The following is a 21,477-nucleotide window of genomic DNA, read 5'->3' on the forward strand; positions in this document are numbered from 1 at the left end:
TAAATAGCCTAAAAACGGTCGCAAATCTGCGACCGCCTTAAAAATGGTCGCAAATCTGCGACCGCCTTAAAAACGGTCGCAAATATTATATTTTGCGACCGTTTTAATGACGGTCGTAAAAAAACGGTCGTAATTTGACCGAATTTTAGTAGTGAAATTAGACTTACCGTGCATGGCACGGGCCTTAAGCTAGTTAACTATTACTAAAACAAAAGATGCTGACATCACTACTGCCCACATGTCACTCTCTTAGTAAAAAATTTCCCGTCTGAATGCAATGATGATGTCAATTTTTTTTGTTTGTTTGTTTGTAGAGCTATCATATTTAACATTTTTTAAATTTTAATATTAAAAGCTTCTACATTACAACTAAAACCTATCAATTTATCGTAGGAACTTAAAACAATTTAAACAGCACACTAATAAATGACCTCTTACATTGAACTATGAATTAGACGACGTTGAACAGATAATATATCATAATTTTGATGAAAATAAAAAAATTTAAAATTACAAAATGTACGTAATTCTTATTTATATTCATGTATAGTAGTGATTTATTTTTAAAATGTACAAATTAAAATAGGCTTTATATACACGGGTGCTAACCTAGTGAAACAACTATTTAAACAGGGCCAAAAATAAATAGTGAAGCAAATACTACGTTCTTTTTTTTTGAAAGAAAGAAAATACTCCGTACTACGTATTTTAAAGGAAAATTTATAAATAATAATCCCAACTTTACTCCATTTTCTTTTAAGGAAAATTAGCAAATTGCAGCTATTTAAAGTTTGTATTTTGCAAATTGCAGCCATTTAAAAATAAAATTGCAAATTGCAGCCCAAAAGTTTGTATAAATTGTAAATTGCAGTCCGATTCAACTTTTTCATCGGTTTACATGTCGAAAAATCTTCGATTAAGGTTTTAGGGGTCATTTTAGTCCTTAAGGACCCGAATTCAGCTCGGAATTAGCAAAAAAATAACTTAAGTGTCTCATTTTTACAGTTTCCCACAAATCGATACATTTTTGTTACGCAAAACAAGGCACTTGCGTTATTTTTTTGCTAATTCTGAGCTCAATTCGATCCCCTAAGGCCTAAAATAGCCCCTAAAACCTTAATCGAAGATTTTTCGACATGTAAACCGATGAAAAAGTTGAATCGGGCTATAATTTACAATTTATACGAACTTTTGGGCTGCAATTTGCAATTTTTTTTTAAATGGCTACAATTTGCAAAATACGAACTTTAAATGGCTGCAATTTGCAAATTTTTCTTCTTTTAATAATCCTAACTTTGGATTATTCTAGAATAATCCCAACTTTGGGGGTTGTTTACTTTCTTCAATCTCTTTTACCGGTTACCGATTGAAAAGGTTATTTTGTTTTTCTTCATAAATGCCACGTGTTGAGATCTAATTAGCTAAAATAAACTTTTTAAAAAAATAAAAAAAATTAGAAATCCCAGCCCCTTCCCTGACCACCCCAGCCCCCACCACCCACGGGAACCCTGGCAGCCCCAATCCCCTCCCGCGTCGGAAAACCAACACCCCTCCTCCGACCGCCTTACCACCACTCTTCCAGTCCCTTCGTCCCCTCCCCTTCCCTCCCCTTGAATCACATCCCCGTAAACCCCCTCTCTCTCCTCGATACAAGCACTTAAAACCTCCCTCGCTGCTCCAAATGCCCACGAAACCCCTCCCCCCACCCTCGAATCACTTGGGACAGGTGTTTCGTGGGTAAGGGGAGGGGTTTCGTGGGCTTTTGAAGCCTCGAGGGAGGTTTTTAATGTTTAATTCAAAGAGAGAGAGGGGGTTTACGGGAAGGCAGGAGGTGGCGGCTGGCCGACGGAGGGGGTTGGGTTAGGTTCGCCGATGGGGTAAAGAGGGTTGGGTAAGTTTTCCAGTGGGTTTAGGGGGATAGGGGTGGCTGGGGTTTGGGAATCCGGTGGGCGGTGGTGGAGGGGCTGGGTGGGGGTTTAATTTTTTTTCTTTTTTTTTTCTTTTTTGGACCAATAAAATAAACAACCTCCAAAGTTGGAATTATTAAAAGAAAATGGAGCAAAGTTGGGATTATTATTTACAAATTTTCCTATTTGAAAACAGAGGGAGTATTATTTTATCAAAATAACAAAGATAACACAAGATTATATAATACTAATTGGTAAAATATGCAGTTGCACATCTCAGTCTTACTTCTGAATTACCCTCAAATAGGGGTGTAAATGAACCAAGCCGATCAATAAAGTACTCGGTTCAAGGTCGGTTGAAGCTCGTTCATGTTCGTTTATTTGATAAATGAGCCGAGCTTGAACAAATTTTAAAGCTCGTTTAATAAATGAGCTTGAACGCGAATATAGATATGCTCGTTCATATATTTTCATGAACAACTCGTTTATCTATGTTTGTGAACTACTCGTTTATTTATATTCATAAATTATTTATTTACTCACAATTTTTAATTTAATTCTGAAGTTTTTTAATAATTAAGATTTAATTCTAAGATTTATAAATAAGATTTAATTATTATGCTAATTTAAAGATTTTTAAATGTCAAAAGTACAAAGCTCGTTTATTAGAGAAGCTCGTTTATTACTAAGCTCGTTCATGAAACGCTCGATTATCAAATCGTTTAATAAACGAGTCGTTCACGAACTGTTCGCGAACATATAGTAATTTAAATGAGCCAAGCTTGAACAGATTTTTGAGCTCGTTAGAAAGCTCAGGATCGTGCTCGGATTCGCCTAAGTTAAATGAACTTGAACATGAACAAGGTAGTACTCGGCTCGGCTCGGCTCATTTACACCCGTACCCTCAAAGTTCATTCATGTAAAAATCATCTACATTCATCAATTACCCAGGTATGATTCTTCATTTTTTTTCTTCTTTTCTTTCAATTATATTTACAATTGTGTTTTTGATGTTATTGCTACTTGTTTTATGCATGCAAATTAAGTCTAAAAGGTTAGGGTTTTGATTTGGGGAGCAATTCATCCCATCAAGTTATTCAATTTGATTTTTTCCAGTCAATTAACATGTTCATTTTGATGAATTTACTTTGTTTATATGTTATGTCATATTATTCTTCAAATTGCTCACTAACATTTGTTAAAATACATGATTAATCTAAGAAATTTACACCAATTTATTTATTTTTTAAACTCTGCCCTTATTTGATTTTATTGGACTCAAATGTTCCTACTTTTGAGAATCGTAATAGATTGCCGACAGCTGATTTTGTTGTTGCCATTGTCAAATTGTTTTGAGCATATTCTTGGAATTGAATTATGAGTTTCATTTCTTGCCAATTCATCTGATATTTATAGTTTCATAAGAACTGATACTTCTTGTTATGGTTTAATTTGTGAGCATTTTGACTGGATTTGAACATGTTGATGCATTATTATTTATCGATGAGTCGTATTTTTCATGATTGATTATTATTGGTGTCAAGAGCTGATATACAAGCAGTCTTTTGTGCAGGAAAGGTAAGATGGAAAGGGAAAATCAATTCAAACAATCAGACATAATTAGTAATTTACCGGACCATGTAGTTGCACACATAATTTCTTTCCTTCTGACACATGAGGCAATTAGAACTAGCATTTTGTCTTCGAGGTGGAAGTATCTTTGGAAAGATATTCATAGTATTTGCTTAAAGGGTGGTAAGTCTAATCCTGATAGATTTGCAAACCTTGTGGAGCATGTGCTTGACAATTATCAATTCTTTTTCAATTGTTCCTGTCCAGATGAAATAGGCTTAACACGTATGAATGCTTGGGTTTCCGCTGTTCTTAGCTGTAAAATTGAAAAGCTATTCCTCTACTTTCAAAAATGGATTCCGGAATTACCTGCACCTCCCCTGCCAGAATGCATTCTTGATTGCAGCACGTTGGTAGTGCTTAAGTTAGATTCATGTTTTGATATACGCATACCCGAGTCAATAGTTTGTTTTCCCTCATATTAAGTCACTTGGTTTCAAAGTTATACTCCCTAATCAGGATAGTGTTATGCATCAGCTTTTGTCTTCCTGTCCGATATTGGAAGAACTGTCCCTGACTGGCCTCTATTTTTGGAAGAATGCAACATTTTATTTTGGAGCATGCATGAATAGTCAAAGAGACTTTATTTTATATGTTGTGGAAACATTTTCTCTCTTTCTGCTCTAGTTTTTTCTTCAGGAACTTGGGGGTGGGGGATGAGCGATTAGTTAACCATTCTCATTCGTATACTTGTCCGTTGTACTATGAGAATGTCATAGTTTTACACTGGTTACCTTTGTCCATAGAGAGACAAACACATTAATAAGTGATTATTCTCTATGTGTTGAAGTTGAAATACAGCATACTAATGAGGTTTCATAACAAAGCAAATGAAATCAGTTTCTGTTTTCTTTCTTAAAATCAAGAAGTGACTCAACCAGATCGAATTTTGCAGGAGCTTGTTGATTTATTGACCTTGCATTTGCAGAATTACAAGGTTTTACGAGGTGTAGTTCTTCCTTGCTTAGTTCCTCCTTAGTCTGCCTCTAGTTTATTTGGTTGTTTCTTTTAGTTCTGTTTTCTTTTGTTGTTTTTCTTTTCTTCTTTGGATTGTATCCTCTTAAGCATTTAAAAAAAAAAAAAAAAAAACAAAAAACAAAAACAAAAGTTTTTTTCTTGTAAAATTGTTGTGATTCTCAGTGAAGGAAAATGCATCTGCCCCATAATCTGCTGTAAACATTCTGGCCGCAGTAGTAATTGGCCTGCCTTCAGGTCCAGCACCTCGAGGGCTTAAACTTGCAAGACAAAGAAGCAGAGTCTTCCTCTGGCCTCCAAATGGGAGGGCTAAACAGGGCATGTCTGAGTTGTGTTAATTGAATAATGGTTGATCATGATAACTGTAGAAAGTATGATGTCAAATGCATTTTCCTTCGTCTTATTAGTTTCATGTTGTATGAAGTAGTGAAGTACTCCGTGTATGTTTCCATAAGCTGATAAGCATTGGTGTGAAGTTGTGAACTGTGAAAGCAAGGCATGGAGAGCACCCGCCTGCTGAGAACTGTGAGTACTTCATGTTTTCCAGCAATGTGTGACTCAAGTACTTAAACATGAACAACAAGGAAAGAATGTTAACTAACCGTAAACAAACTGAACTGAAGTCACTGAATCCTAAAGATTCAGACAATTTAAAATTACTATGGTTTTGTTGTGTTTTTTACAACAAATTAAGATATTATTAGAATGAAACGGATGGAGTATTTTGTTGGATATACACCAATATCTGTATCAATGTGATTATTTCATATTTAACGTCGATATTCCGTAAACAAAGTACTTTATTTCAAAATCTAGTTTAGTTCAAAGTTAATTCCAACTCAAATTGAGCTAAACCTATGGGTCTGTTTTATTCACCTTATTTTCACTTATATGAACTTAATTTAACTTATTTGAACTTATCTGAATTTGAACAATCCTTATAAGAACTTATTTCTCCTAAAATGAACTTATCTGAACTTATTTTTTCTGAACTGAACTAATTTGAACTTATAAATCTGAAATAAGTGAAAATAAGGTGAACAGAACCGACCTTAAGTTAAACTCATTAATTTTTCCTAAGAAGTTAATTACTTGTACTTAGGCTCTGTTTAGTTCGTCTTATATTTGTTTATCTGAACTTATCTGATCTGATCTAATTTGGTCTGGTCTGATCTGATCTGAATGGCAGATTTGACCAAACTTTGACTTTAAATATATGATAATCTATACGGATAAAATATATCAAGTGGGATCTTGTTATAATCATAATAATTTGTATTTTATTTATATGTGATTTTCATAATTTTTTTCATTACGAAATTAAAGATATTTAGCGATAAAAAACTGCACATAAAACGATGATCTAATCTAAACTTATTTTTTTCTAATATGATCTGATCTGAACTTATATTTCTGAAATAAGTAAAAATAAGGTAAACTAAATAGGGCCTTACAACTCCTTATCGCCGGTACCTCGGTCAAAACTCAATAAAAATGACATGGATTTATCTTAAAGTTATGTTAAACTCTAAGAAAAGAGGGAAGTACAGTGGAGGAATAATTAGCAATGACATCTTACTTGTATAATATGATTATTACTATATGATTATTTGTAATTAATTTGTTTGGTTTGAACTTAGAGACAAAGTTCACAGATATCAAGCAGTGGATTAGGTGTTTGGTCAGTGTCATATGTCAGAGACATTGCAAGGAAACCTCCTCCTGCTATTTATTAAGGAAAGATCCGCTACTAACTACTGCATTTATGCTAACGAGTGTAACAACACACTGATTAACAAACAATTAATACAACTTACACTTGCATGAAGTGACATCAATTAAGTTATAGTCGTAAAAACTAAGCTAAGCCTTGTCTATGGATAAAGTTTACATCTCTCAATGAGTACCAACTTTGTGGTCGATGAATCAAATCCCCATAGGATCAGTTTAGATGTGAGAAAGGGGATCTCTTACCATTTCCCTACAATCAAAGATTCAAAGGGCGGAGTTATGTTATTTGTTAAACTAGGCTGATTTTGATTGGTGTAGATTTTTGGTTCAATATATATGACATTTCTTATCATCTACATTGAAAACCAAAAAAATAAAAAAAAAAAAAAAAAAAAAAAAAAAAAAAAACTACATATTGTAATTGGTTGCAATCTTTCAATTTTTTACTATAGTTTTTTTGGCGGTATAATGCTGAATGCATAAGAGGTTCACATTTTTGTAAGTTCTTGTTTGTATGTATCATTTACTGGCAAATACCATACATTTTAACTCTAGCTTTGTACCCCTTAGATGTGAGAATTGATAAATAAAATAAGACACACTTGCTATGTGAAAATTCTATCTTTATTTTTTATTTTTATTTTTTTTTTTTGAAGGGAAAACTCTATCTTTATCAATGATCATGAATCATTCTCGAGTTCCCCACATATCCATATTCTAGACTTTTCTTCTTTCGTAGTTGTTAGGTATTAACCAAACAGAATTACAACTTGCTAGATAACTAGCAATCTAGCATTGCTTTGATTGAGTAATTGGGGTTGGTTATCTAGCAAGATGATTTAACATGACTTTAAAAGCTCTCATGGACAGTGTGTTCCAGGAACCCACTTTCATGGTTAAGTATTGGTTTAATGGTGCCTAATTAAATGTATGTTATTGGAGTTGATTATTGATGTTGTTTTAAATAAATGACCAAGGTGATGATTATTTTTAGAGACTCGTGGAGACTCATTATATTAGTGGCGCGCTCAATTGACATGACACGCAAAATATAACAATTAAGTACGGACCTTTGTCAATAAAATTTACCAAACATTAAAAAAAAAAAATTAAATAAATAATTCCTTTTAAAGCAAAGCCTTATAAGTTTGCAGAAATGGAAGAAGCAAGTGTGTAGCTATAATAAAATTGACACTTTCACATTCTTATGAGGGTGAAAAAAATACGACTTATTAGATGTTTCGACTTTTTGTATGATTAGTACGAAGCAGTAACTATTACAAATTTTATATTCATAATATAAATAAAGATTTTAGAAATTAACGAAATTAATCCCAACTTGTACAATTTCACTAGTATTATTTTTATTCAATTCAAACTAATGCTATAGATGGTTTACCTTTTCAAATTAATTAGGATGTATGGAGTAGTAAACTTTCCTATTTTCAAGTTGAAAACCTCATTAAATTACACTTGATTATAGGGGTTAATTTGAGTGAAAGACAAAACGAGCTATTGAGGACTGGGGAGTGGGAGGGGTATAGAGTATAGAGACATTGATGAGATCATTTCAATTAATTTAATCAAAAAATTAAGATACCTTAATCAAAGATAATTAGTATGGAGTAAAAGTTGAATTATGCCTATTACTAATACATTATTGAATCGGAGGTTACACTTAGAGACTGTTCACATTTACTGAATTGAGCTTAAATGAACTGAACTGATTGAAGCTAAATTGAACTGAACTGAACTGAATAGAGCTTAAATGAATATTTTATGAGAGAAGGAAATTAGGAGTTGAACTGAATTGAACTGATTGAAGCTGAATTGAAGTGAAGTGAAGTGAAATTAAGCTTAAATGAACAAGCACTTACACAATGACTTTTTTTTTATGAGACATATGACTTTCTATACTCAAAATGTAATTTTTTTTATTGGTAGCAATAGCATTTATTCTACATCAAAACAACAAAAATCTACACCTATTTTAGTCAATAATTTGTGCGCAAAGATTGAACAGAACATAAAACATAGGTAATAATTACAACCACTAAGTTGGAAGCCAAGCAACCCGTAAAATTTATCTAAGAAAAAGGGTAAAAACACCATCATATTCCTATTAAGGATCATGTGATAATGTGAAAAATACTCAAAATCAATAAAAATATGAACTACAGTATATGAATTGAAAAGCAAGTTTCCTTAGCCTAAAGATTATGATTTCAATGCCCTACCTTTATTGCTTTGATTATGGCAATAATCAACCTCATTTCTCTTTCTCTCTCCTTTCTAACCATTGAAAGCTGTGAAAGACTCTTTTAATCTAACTAGCCTTCTGTCCCGTGCAATGCACGGGTTGTTCATAGATAATTGTATTGAGAGATGAGTGAGGAAATATCAATAAATTAGTATGGGTGTAATGTATAACAAAAACCATGATTAAAGAAATTTATCTTTTTAGACTTTGATTCAAAATGAAGCTTTGTAAAAAAGAAGGTGAGGGGAAATAAAATTAAATACGAAAAGGAAAAGGTTGAATTGAAGATGGGAGATGAAGATGAAGGGTTTAATGAAAGAGTGAAGAAAGATATTGTAATAAAAAAAAAAATTAAACATATAAGATGACATGTGGCACATTGGCTTGGAAAAGAAGATGGAGAAGTGTAATAGGATGAGGACACATGTCTTTTTGGTTTGAGTTTTTAAATACTAAGTATAGATATAGATTTTTAATCACATTTTATCTATCTTGTCTTAGGTGCACACTGCGCACCCTCCATAACATACTCATTTACTCACATGGGATCCTATAAATAATTTTTGTTTAAGTAATTCTTAATTAGGCTGTTGATTCCACACTGATATACTTTGAGTTGCTAATTTAAGTGGTCATTTAGTTAGCATCGTATATTTAAATTGTGTAGTAAGCACAACTTTGTAGGATGTGAACTTGAAGAGCTGTTTGGTGAAAATTAACATTAGATGTTAATAAAGGCGAAGTCTAAGGCCATGTTTGGATTAGAATTTTTGATAAAAAAAATGAGCTTATTAGAGGTTTGACTAGATAAATCATCTAATTTGGTTGTTTGGTAAAAGAGCTTTTTAAATGAGCTTATTGAGGCAAATAAGCTTATTTGTAAAAAGCTAAAAAATAGAGCTTTTTAGATTAGTTTATTGAGTAATGGATGTCAAAAGACTATTTTATCCTAAAAGTTACTCTAATTCACATTATTGCCCTCCCAATTTTTTTATCTTAGTCAAGTAAAAAAAAATTAACAATGTCCTAAATTGTCATTTTATATGTTCAACTAACAAACAACTACAAATAATAAGCTAATTTTACCAAACAACTCCACATAAAGAGTTCTTATAAATCAGCTAGTCAAAACAGCTAATGCAACTAGCTAGTCCAAACAGCTAATACATCTAGCTCTTACCAATCAGCTAACCGCTAATTACCAAACAGGGCCTAAGTTTTACTTGTGGATATCTCTCCTTACATTTAAATTGAGGCGTGGATCATTAATATGTGACAAATGAGTCAATTCAATCATATTCAAATCATTTACACGTGGAATCTTATTTAGACAAATGATCAGTTGGTTTAATTTTGGATTGGTTTGAGAGTATTTAGTTCGAGTCATCATTAGACTATTTAAATTAACTTACTCCCTTTTTCCTTTAATGTTTGTCCCATTCAATTTTCACCTTATAATGATTTATGCTGCTAAGATAAATAGTAAGGTTAATTACAGAAATAAAAAAAAAAGATTTTATGGGACTAACTAAAATGACAAATGAGGCAATTTTTAAATAACGAAGAAATGATGATTGAATACTACGCAGTAATACTCAATACGTACCTCAAATCATTTTGACTAGATCGATCTCGATTCGAGTTATGATTAAGCTATATTAAACTTACAGAGTACAGACGTACAGTATTTCATAACTCATTCGAACTTACAGAAATATAAGAAATCCACCACAATTTAATTATATATGGATTAATTTTGTAAATTCCAGCAAAAAATTGAGTCACCATTTTAAAATTTTTTAACTAGTTGTGTATCCTAGTGAGCAAAATTCTAGAGACAAAACACAAAAGGCTCAAGTTCAATTTTTAAAAATTTGAATGAAAGCTCAAGTTCTTTTTATGAAACATTAAAAAAAATTCACCTAAATTTTATACCGTACTAAAATTTTCTCTCTCTTCTTTCTCTTTCTTCTTTCTCTTTCTCTTTCTAAGCTAAACTCAAACTTTGTGACGCATATGAAAATTAGTTTCAATTAACCCCAAATTTCAATTTCCATAATTTCTCAACGAAATAAAGTGTCGAAAATCACATTTTAATTTTAAAAAATTCATTTTTCGAAAATAATTATTCATGATTCGTATCTCACTGAATCTACTATGTTTGTTACTATAATTATGTCGAAGGGTAGATTTCTATTTCTGAAGAAGAGTGTAGATTTCTAGGGTTTGTTTTTTTTTTTTTTCTGGGGTTGGTTGATTTCTTGTTGGAGGAGAGAGAATTTGGTTAATCGATTCCGAAAATGCCGGCAGCTCAGAAATCGAAGCCGGAAAGAGTGAGTTCCGGGAAGAAGCAAGAACAACAACCGCCGCAACAACAACCGCAGCTCCGTCGTGATCCTTATGAAGTTCTCGGCGTTTCTCTAAACTCCACCGATCAAGAAATCAAATCCGCTTATCGCAAATTAGCTCTTAAGTATGTTCTTTACTAATATTATTTTTTAAATTAATGTCTTTTATTTATTTTTGAATTTATGGGTTTTGATTTGATTGGCATTTATGGTCTGTTTTTTATTTTTGTTTTTATTTATTTACATTGCTGAGCTAAGATTCATTCATGTATTGTGGGCTCTTATTTAATTTGGTTTATTTTGAAATTTGAATTTGAAATTTTTTTTGGGTTATGATTAGAGGAAATTGTTGTAGTTTTAGAAGTTAATTAGTGTAAATGTGTTTTGAGTGAGTTTAATTTTTAGTGGGTAATTGAATGAGTGGTGGGAATGTAATAAAGATTAGGATTTTAATGGAGAAATGGAGGCTAAATTGTTGTATATGCAAATACAAGAGTGTTTAGGTGAAATGGTAGTTACTAGTTAGTCAAATGGCATCGGGTGTGTGACTGCGTGTTGCATCGAGCCCTCAAGACAGGATTCAAGTAGCTGTAGTTCATATAATAAGGAGAAGGTATGATTTACTTTGTGACCATCAATCACTCCCAGTTGGGGCTTTCAAGAGACCAAGACTATTTATAAATGGCCTGCTGTTGGAATCAAAGACTTGTGCGAGGCTTTTGTATCGACTCATGGAACATTTGGTTGTTTGCGTGCTAAACCTTTTGTGTCATTATTAATGACATTGTGGGTTCGAAAGCGTAATACTTTGTAACTAATAAGGGTTTATTGTTTCTATTGGATATTTTTAATTGTACGTTGTATATTAACAAAACTCACCCTAGGATTTTCCATCTTTTATTTGCTTGTCATGGAACACAAGCCAATCTTAAAGGATCGTTATACAAGAGATGGTGCTACGGTCCATTACCGCATTACGAGCTTCATCATGGGGAGTGCTTGGTGTTTGCGTGAGGATTTTGAATGTGTTAATCTTGATTATTTATGTTGGCATCATTGTCAAAGTAGAATTATGCTGAAAATCTTGAAGTATGCTTTTACACTGTTGAAGATGGCTTGAAAAAGCTTGAAAATGGATGTATCAATCTATGTATAGTTCTTTAAAGACATGAAATTACATAAACTTTCATTGTTGGTTGTAGGAGAAGCAAGTTTAGATTGTTTACTGATAAGACTGTGAGGACAATTCAAGCTTGCACATTGCTATATCCTGCTACTAGATGCTATGAACGCGTCAATACCATGAGTTTGTGATGGTAGAGACCTTTTGTGTGCATCAAATGTTGTGGAAAAGTCACACAGGCTTTACAAAGCCCTGTTGGAAGGCTGGCTGAATCTTGATTAAGTCTGCTTGCGGCTGGAGCTTTTGGTCAGAATTCAATAGTATTTCAGATAGTTTTATCTGAGCAGAAAAAGAAGAGAATGCAAGGCTTCTTGTTGGATTTTGTGTTATGCATATTTGATTATGTTGCTTGAATCGTGCAATCTTCCTTATTTTCCGCTATGCTAGATAGAACTGGGATACTGGAATGTAGTCTCCTTGTTGGTTGTTTCCTTCTGGAAAGAGGCATCTTCTTTCCCATCATCAGTCATTCAGTCCCCAGCTAAACCTTTTGTTCAGGCATAGATTCCTCCTAGACAGATCTTTTATTGGGACTTGTAGTGGGTTAAGGAAGATGAGGCTTCTTGGTAGGAAAGAGCGGGGGGAGGAAGGAGGAGCGAGCTTGGATGGAGGGTTCACTGGGTATTAGTGGGTCCAACGGCATTTGGTGGGTTCGTGATGTTAGAGGGAAGGAGGGTTATTTAAAAAAAAAAAAATGTTTTCTACAATTCTACTTTGAAAATTTAATTGTATATTTATATTTGTATTTACTTTGAGGCAAACATCGCGCTGTTTACATTAGGTAATGTTGGTCCTTCTATTTCTTAGATAGATTAGATAGCTGAATGGAGCTTGCGATTTCTGATCCTGAATCGCAAGCTGTGTTATGAGCCTGTGATGGGTTTGAGGGAGATGAGGCAAATTAAAGTCGTATGAATGCTACATTATGAGTTGCTCATTTATTCTACTTTTTGCCACCTTGAAAGCATGCTCAGTAACCGTATTATGGATGACAATCATAACAAATTGTTATTATATACTTCGTATGATTGTAGTGATTACAATTACAATTGAATAAGACTATTGTTATGACTTTTTTCAGGTATCATCCTGACAAGAATGCAAATGATCCTAAGGCTGCGGATATGTTCCAAGAGGTCACATTCTCTTACAACATACTATCCGATCCTGAGAAAAGACGCCAGTATGACACAGCTGGTTTTGAGGTGAGCAACCACCTAGGAACTGCCTAGGCATGTAATGTTATTTGAATGGCCTTTGATTTTCCAATATATGTCTCTTCTTTTTGGGTGAATTTGTTTTATTTACAAACTAGGCTGTTGAATCTGAAAATCAAGAACTTGAGCTTGATCTTTCAAGTTTGGGAACTGTAAATACAATGTTTGCGGCAATATTTAGCAAACTTGGTGTGCCCATCAAGACCACAGTCTCTGCCACAGTGTTAGAAGAGGCATTAAATGGCAGGGTACCTGTCTCACCTCTTCCTCTAGGCCAACCTTTATTTAGAAAGGTACGATTGAAGTGTCAATTGTCTCTCTTTTGATTTTTTTTTTCTTGGGCTTGTTGAATTCCAACTTGGTTTACATATAGAAAAACAATTTGCCCATTTTATTCTGTCTCAATAGCTGAAGTGTCAATTATCTGTCTTTTGTTTTGTTTTTGTTTTTGTTTTCTTGGACTTATTTAATCCCAACCTGGTTTACAGGTAGAAAAACAGTCTGCTCATTTTTATTCCGTCTCAATAACTGAAGAAGAGGCGCAAGGTGGACTTGTCTGCCGTGTGCAATCATTTGATAAAAGCAAATTTAAGGTTTGTGTTATGTGCCAGTTCTATTTCCTTTCCGCTTCTAGTTCTCAGGCCTAGAGTTGGTCTAGGCTCCTGGGAGGGCTTGTACTACTGATCTTGGAATCCTATACCCAACCTAGTGTGTGTTAGGGCTTAAACCACTATGCTTCTGTAATACTTCCTCCGTTTCTATTTACTTGACCTATAGTCTTTGGCACAATATTTAAGAAGAGGAGAGAGAAATAGTATTTGGTGCACATGGTTCACCTTATTACCCTCAAAAGTTGTCCCCCACATGCACTTTATGAGGGTATTTAGATAATTTGTTTGCCAAAAGCTTACCAATTATAGTATGGGTCAAGTAATATGACATTTCCATTTTAGGAATGTTAGTCATGTAAATAGAAACGGAGGAAGTATTTCTTTTGTTAGTGGTGCATATGATATTATGCATGCAAGGATGAATGCTCCAGTGCAACTTGGCATTGATGTTATAGAGTCTAGACATAGGTAAATCAAATCAGAAAAACGGTTTAGGTGTTGAACTGCTACGCCAGCAAGACACTGCCTTTGCTAGTTTGCATTTAGTAGTTGACTACGTAAATCAATGCAAAAGTCTGGTGAAGCGTTGAATTTTATACTTTCTTTGCTAGTGGTTTATATGGTAGTTGACATGAGTAAAAATAGTTGCATACCTTTTGCAACCTGGCATGAATTTTCTAGATTCTAGACAACAGTCAAATTTGAATAAAAGGCTGGTGATTCATCAACTGAGTCTGCCTTTAACCAGAGCCAATAATGTGCATTCTAGTGCTTGGTAAGTGAATCTGTCTCTGCATCACAATTCTATGTGCAAGCTTGAGATATTTGAAGGCCTCTGTTCTTCCTTAATCTATGTTTTCTTTCACTCATTCTTGTATTACTGGTAGAAAGCAATTTTGGAACTTTTGAAGTTAAGAGTGCTTTTTATTTTTGATGAGTAATGAGAAGTAATTATAAGCTGATATATGACCTCTAAGATATATACTGTTATACTATATTATAATGTAAGACAAATCAAGAAAGTAAGCTGGTTTGGTGGTCTCTACTGCACAAGTTTTTATAAGAAGTTTCTTCTAGAAGGACTCTTGGGTCTTGTGAAGTTTTAGGATTTTCACCTTGTTTCTGTTAGCATCTTTTGTTGCTTCACCCTTCTGCAACCCATGCTAATCTTCTCATCATATACCTATGGTTGCATAACTTGTCAAAAGCCAACACTTTATGGGCTTCACTGAAGAGTTTTTTTTTTTTTTTTTTCTTTCTTGCTGCTACTTTCTCTACTTTGCCAGAATGCTAGTCCAGGAAAAGGAACATGGAAACGTACTAATGCTCTCTCAACTATCAACCATGAAAGTAATTGTTGGTTGGAGTTCCAGATTTAATTTCCATTTATTTAAATGATAATTTGCTTAATTATTGATGCTGATTGTTCTAAAGCATTTGGCTGCTGAATTTCTTTGATTGTCGTATTCTAGTTGGAACCCACTGGCTTTGGACTTCATCTCTGTTGGTTCTAATTTTTTTATTTTTTAAAAAATTACTATGGCAAAATCATTGTTGCGTACTGATGTATACCTTTTGTGCAGCTACTGTATTTTGAACAAGAAGAAAATGGAGGTTTAAGTCTTGCTCTACAGGTATTCCTCATTTCTTTCAACTATGATTACATGATTCCACTAGAGGTTTAATAGCTATATTTTTTCTTTTGGTAGGCCTGCATAAATTGGTTTAAATTTAAAGAAAAATTGCAATCTTTATCATACTACCTCCGTTAAATATAAGTTGCAACTTCGGGGTATTAATTGTGAGATATAAAATATTCCAAAGTAAAACTTAATATTTAACGGAGGTAGTATATTCTTTTTTTTTTTTAATCAAAAAATATAGTGTTGACCTTTTTATTGTCTAAATATTTACTTCAACTACATATGTTGTCAATTGAAAGGAATAAAAGATGTGCTAAATTTGCTCGTCTTTGTAAAGTGCTAACGTCTTGCTTCTTTCGAAATAGGAAGACAGCACCAAGAGTAGAAAGGTCACATCTGCTGGAATGTATTTTCTTGGTTTCCCTGTTTATCGATTAGATCGTGCTGCTAGTTCGGTGAGCTATCATTTATTGCACTTTCAATTATTTACTTCAAATTAAGGCATGCATTTGTTATACCCAGTATTGTGAATATTGTAGGTGGCAGCTGCAAAAGATCCAGATGCTGCCTTTTTTAAGAAGCTGGATGGATTTCAACCGTGTGAAGTGATTGAATTGAAAGCTGGAACACACGTATTTGCAGTTTATGGTCAGTGGATCTAATTATGGTCAAATTTGCACCTGCTTCTTTGTTGTTGCATGAATTATCACTTTGGAATGTTCGTTATATTATCCCAACATCATCCACACTTTGATATTCCTCTGTTTTTTTGCATTCTATTTGAAGTACCAATTACCAATTACAAAGTAACCCTTTACTATTGATTCAAAGTTTCTCTCCCCTCTTTTCTGAATTCTGATAGAAGTTGCTGGTTTTTTTTATTAGCCTAAAATGGTTTAAATTAAACCAACACTATTGCCACTCTGGTTGTCTCTTATTCTTTCTCTCCTTTATTTTCCCAGCGTCTGCTACCCTTCAGATTTATTTTATTAATAGATTGAGAGCAGCTGAAATTTGACCCGAGGAATTTTGAAGTTATATATGTCAGGTTTTGATGCTGTGAGGGTACTTGTTTAAATGTGGCTTTTCTATTCTCCCCTTGTTTTATTGGTTTTGCTAGAATTGATGAAATTTCATGGAATAATTTATTGTCACCGATATCTTTTAGCTATGATGATCTAGTGAATTTCTCTCTGTCCATGATTTATGTGTACTCCCTGTGTTCCAAAATAAGTGCATTACTTGAGAGTTTATATGCAGTAGTGGAGTATTATAGTGTGCAAGTGGGGCAAATGGTTGATTTTTTTAAAAACAAATAACAGAACAATGGAAGCCATGAAGAGAGAATGTGAGATTTTTAATTTTTTTTTTTTAAACTATACAAGTGGCCACTGGCAAGTGGGATCGTGAGAGAGAAACGAGAATATTTTGAGTGGGATTATGGCGAGAGAGACAAATGATAGAATATGGTAAAAAGCTACCAAGAATATAAGTGTTGCATGTACTGTGGAACAAAATGTATTCGTTTTTTTTTAGCGGTGTTAACATTTGAATCAGAATCGATTTTTGGGTTTCATTGTTGATTTTGTGTTGTTTGGTTAAGTGGAGGGTGTATGATAGGGGAAGGAGAATGGAGTTCTAATGTTCTATTAAAAATTCTGCTGAACTGTCCTCATTTATTTTTTCTTCCATTCTCAACTTTTACATAACTCTTTTTTATCAATCCACATTAGTTTATGGTAAACCTAAATGTGAAGTTCAGTATGGGATGATTATTATAATATGTATTTGGAATCCTGACGCATAAATAAATTGCTAGGAGAGACCTAAACATTTTTTTTTGTTGCATACTTACAGGTGATAACTTTTTCAAAAGCATGAGCTACACAATTGAAGCTCTCTGTGCTTCACCTTTTATAAAAGAGAAGGGTGAGCTTAGAGAAGTAGAAGCTCACTTGTTAACTAAAAGGGCAGAACTCTCGAAGTTTGAGAGTGAATACAGAGAAGTATTTCCTAGCACTCTTCTATCTTTCTATTTATTTATTTATGAATAATGCAAGGAACAACACAGTAGAGCTTTCGATCTCAGGGAATAAATCTACTGAAAAACTAACATACCCTAAAAAAGAAAAAGAAAAGGAAAGATAGGGTAGGGTGTGAAGACTTTGAGCTGTTTGCTGTTCTTGTCTTACATGTTTCTGCATGTGTACTTGTGTAGGTTCTTACTCAATTTACTGAGATGACAAATAGATACGCAAAAGAAATGCAAACGGTTAGTTTGAAGAGTATTTTAGAGCCTTTTCATTTTAAAGCTCGATCTTCATTTATTTCTGCTGTTAATGTAAAGAATCCCAACCTCATTTATGCGTTTAACATGTTCTGCAGATTGATGACCTTCTAAAACAGCGAAATGAAATACATGCCTCATATACAGTTGCTCCTCCGATGAAGCGTAGTTCAAGTAAAACCAAAAGGAGTTCAGCTAAAGAGTCTAAAGAAGAGGGTTACTCAAGCTCAAGAGAAAGGAAGCCTGTTAGGGAAAGGCTGAAGAAGAAAAAATGGTTTAATATCCACTTAAAGGCCGATAAGAGGAAGTCATGCTGAGTGCAGTAAGATGATGTCATATTATATCTTATTTATCTCAGAGTTAGGGATTCTTATAATACGGATGGGGAGTGATGAGAATCTTTAATCCAGCTGCTTGGATTAAAATGGAGAAACCATGTCGATGACTGCAATTTTGTGCAAAATTTCAGGATATGGGGCAAGCATATCTTGGATTCAGATGCATCAGGCTGTTCTCTTTCATGCAGTTGCTGATACGACTACATATTTGTTTGGTAATTCTCCTGTAAAGCATTAGTCATTCATTTTTAGTGTAATATTCATTCATGTAGTTTCCTTTTCCTTTTTTATACACTACTTTTTTCATGTATTCCGAGCATCAGCTTGTATAAAATGCATGATTTATTCATTACTTGTTTTGCTGATGTTGATGCAACTTTTTAGTGGTCAACAGTAGTAAATGTGGGGGTATATTGCTTGAACTTTATTAAAATTTTAGAGCGTTTCTGTTGGATTGTATTGACAATCTCATATTTCAAGTAAATTAATCCAACTTTTGAAATTTTGATTTCTTATTAATAACATTTAAATCAACTTTTTATCAGTATTCACATACGCAAACCAAGTTACATAATCATAAATGGCCAATACAGGAGGACATTTTTGACAAGTGAAACAATGTACATAAACATAAACGGCCAATACTTGAGTTGAGTCCCTGGCGCATTACTCCTTAGCTTAGACCTTACAATTCAGGGTAGCAACTCGGATACAAACCCAAGTCGCACTAGCTCTATTTTTTTTTGGTGGTAAGAAGGGGGGTCATTTGAGGGGGGAGATAAGGGAAATCCCTCAAATGAGTCCTATGAGGCTTGATTCCTAGATCTCAGGGATACAAGGTGAGAGTGATGTTACTACTTCATCATCTCAACCTCAACAGCTAGCTCTACTTTTGGAATTATGTTTTGAGCTGATTTTGAAGACGGGTAGTTTCTACTTCCTACTATGATACAATAGAATTTTATTATTTATTTATTTTAAATCATTAAAATTCTAACAGGAAGTTAGGCATACCATAATTTCTATATAGTGATAAGACAGTACGACAAATGTAAAATGAAACTCTTTTGGGTTACAATGGAAAGTTAAGTTACATAAAAGAAATTAAATCAAACCATAAAAACATGGTAAAAAAAAAGAAAGGAAAATGACAATAAAATCAAATTGATGTCACTACAATATGATTACATGAAATTTTTTGGTTGGGTGTTTTTTCCTTTTCTTTTAGGTCCAACATTCATCTCATTCCTAGGAAAATAAAGGACTTTCTTTCTCATTTCCTCCTAATTAGAATTCCTTTTCATCTCATAATTGATTTTCCATTTATTTGTTGAAGGAATCACATCTGTGCCTGACTTCTCCGTCCTTGTCACTTCTAACCTTGTAAATACTCACCTTTAACATTGCCTTAGCAAAGTCATTAAAGAAGGCTGTCTCATTAGCAGCATAGAGGTCCACTGTGGGCTTGGTCCGGGGGTCCTCGGCCATGGCTTGATCCGAGGCGAGGAGGCCTAGGCCACGTTGGAGGTTCTTGTAGTACATGTTGTCAAACTTTCCAGGGGTCATAACGTCGTTGAAAGCCGCCATGGTTGGGTCCTTGGTGTAGTTGGCACATAACTTCTTGAGCCCTTCAGCGTATTTAGGGTTCAACTTCGGGTCCACGGGTTGGGTTTTGCTGTAGTGGAAGATACGGTTGCTGAACTCGCTGCAGTGAGAGAACCCAATTGTGTGAGCACCTACAAGAGCCACCATCTCTTGGACTGTGAACCCCTTGATCTTGAACATGTCTATGATATGAGTCATTGTCATGTTTGGAAGGGCTAAATTGCCAAGCACTCTTGAGGCCTAGTATCAAAGAGACAAATACAACATGTTAGAATGTAATATGTTATCTTTAAAATATTGCCATATATATTGTTGTAAGACTTGTAACAACCTTTATTACATAACAAAGTCTACATGATATATGTATGAAATAGGTCGTAATAGCTAGATATGTTTTAACCAATAACAGAATCACCTATTCTGTAAATTCTTTAGACTATTTTTTTAAAAAATAATGATCAATGATGTGCATTGTTAAGTGTAAAAGTCAAAATATTGTATGTATTAAGAAACAAAGTTATATAAGTGGGGTCGGGATTAGACCTGGGAAACTAGACCATCCTTACGTCCAAGGGGAACCTCATAGAAAGGACCACCAGTCATCGTAATAAGGTTCCTAGCCGAGGTAGCCAAAATGTCCGTACAAGAAACAATGCCAGGGCACTCCAACTCAAGGGCTGTCTTAGCCCGAGTCACGAGATCAAAGGCGTCTCCAGGGAGAGAGAGATTGATGTCAGCATCTCTTTCGGCCTTGCCATGGAGATGGTTCGATGCCACGAGGGTTGATCCATCGCATCCATCCACCATACAATCATGAAAGAAAACTCGAACCACAGCAGCTGCTGTTGTGGGTGTCTCTGCCTGTTTGGTAGTTATAATGCCATTTAAGATGTCGTCGAAACGAGGACATGATTTCTTGTAGTAGTCCTTTGTAAGAGGAGGTGGCCTCTTTGATTGTACTACCAACAATGGGAGAAGGATGGTGACCAAAACAACCGAAAATTTGTTTATTCTCATCATATTATTTGATGATAATAACTCCGCCATTGTAAGAAATGGCGTTTTTTTTTTGGTATTTTGTTACTTTATATTTATGACAGTTTTATTTTTCACCCTAGTGTTTTTCTAAGGTGTTTGTTTTAGGATCTAAATTTTTATTTTAGATTGGAAAAGAGAAGGGTTAATTGGTGGAGAAGAGTAATTATAGGAAGGAGGTTGGATATAATTGGAGTTTATTAATTCTTTCAAGAGAGATTAGAGTTGTAATAAAGTTTGGTTGGTTTATGTTTTGCTTGTATTTGAATGGATGATGGGATAAATTAACGAGATACACTAAAATTGGCTTCTCCAATTTCTTTGATTTGAACAATTTTGACATATTCTTCTACAATTCTTATATTAGATACGTGGAAATTAAATACCATAGATTTGTTGTCCTTTACATGTTAAAAATAGTAATGGGTGCATTTTTTCATTCTAAATCATATTCTTATTCTTGTAGTATTGTTGAATCAACTAGCAACAGATAGAGGGTAGCTTTTAGAATATAAATATAATCAAATATAAGGTAGCTAAGATCACAAAAGTATTAATTTATTTATAGAAAAATATAAGAATTTTAATGTCCTCACAACCTAGGGTTAGACAAACCTAATATAAAAGTTTTTCCATCTCATAGATAAACTAATACGACTATAAGAGTAATTTATAAAAGTCCTTATCTTATGGATAAACTAATAT

General features: G+C 33.8%; 2 protein-coding genes across 2 annotated transcripts; one reads left to right on the forward strand and one right to left on the reverse strand.

The window, feature by feature from the left end:
• The first annotated feature begins 10,449 nt into the window (after nucleotides 1–10,449).
• LOC145562534 (chaperone protein dnaJ 16-like) lies at nucleotides 10,450–18,484 on the forward strand. The gene is made up of 10 exons (XM_081622837.1): nucleotides 10,450–10,978; nucleotides 13,118–13,241; nucleotides 13,352–13,546; nucleotides 13,742–13,846; nucleotides 15,448–15,498; nucleotides 15,873–15,962; nucleotides 16,047–16,155; nucleotides 17,365–17,513; nucleotides 17,726–17,779; nucleotides 17,893–18,484. Exons 1-10 carry the CDS (start codon nucleotides 10,806–10,808, stop codon nucleotides 18,109–18,111), a joined length of 1,269 nt encoding a protein of 422 aa, XP_081478963.1. The 5' UTR covers nucleotides 10,450–10,805; the 3' UTR covers nucleotides 18,112–18,484.
• Nucleotides 18,485–19,455: 971 nt separating this feature from the next.
• On the reverse strand, nucleotides 19,456–20,784 carry LOC145564106 (peroxidase 41-like). Its single transcript, XM_081624450.1, has 2 exons — nucleotides 20,281–20,784; nucleotides 19,456–19,977 (listed from the first exon to the last, which is right to left on the reverse strand). The coding sequence occupies exons 1-2, from the start codon at nucleotides 20,782–20,784 to the stop codon at nucleotides 19,456–19,458; spliced, it is 1,026 nt and encodes a 341-aa protein (XP_081480576.1).
• Nucleotides 20,785–21,477: the final 693 nt, after the last annotated feature.

This window comes from Chenopodium album, chromosome 10, assembly GCF_948465745.1.
Source record: "Chenopodium album chromosome 10, dcCheAlbu1.1, whole genome shotgun sequence".
Lineage (NCBI taxonomy): Eukaryota > Viridiplantae > Streptophyta > Magnoliopsida > Caryophyllales > Amaranthaceae > Chenopodium > Chenopodium album.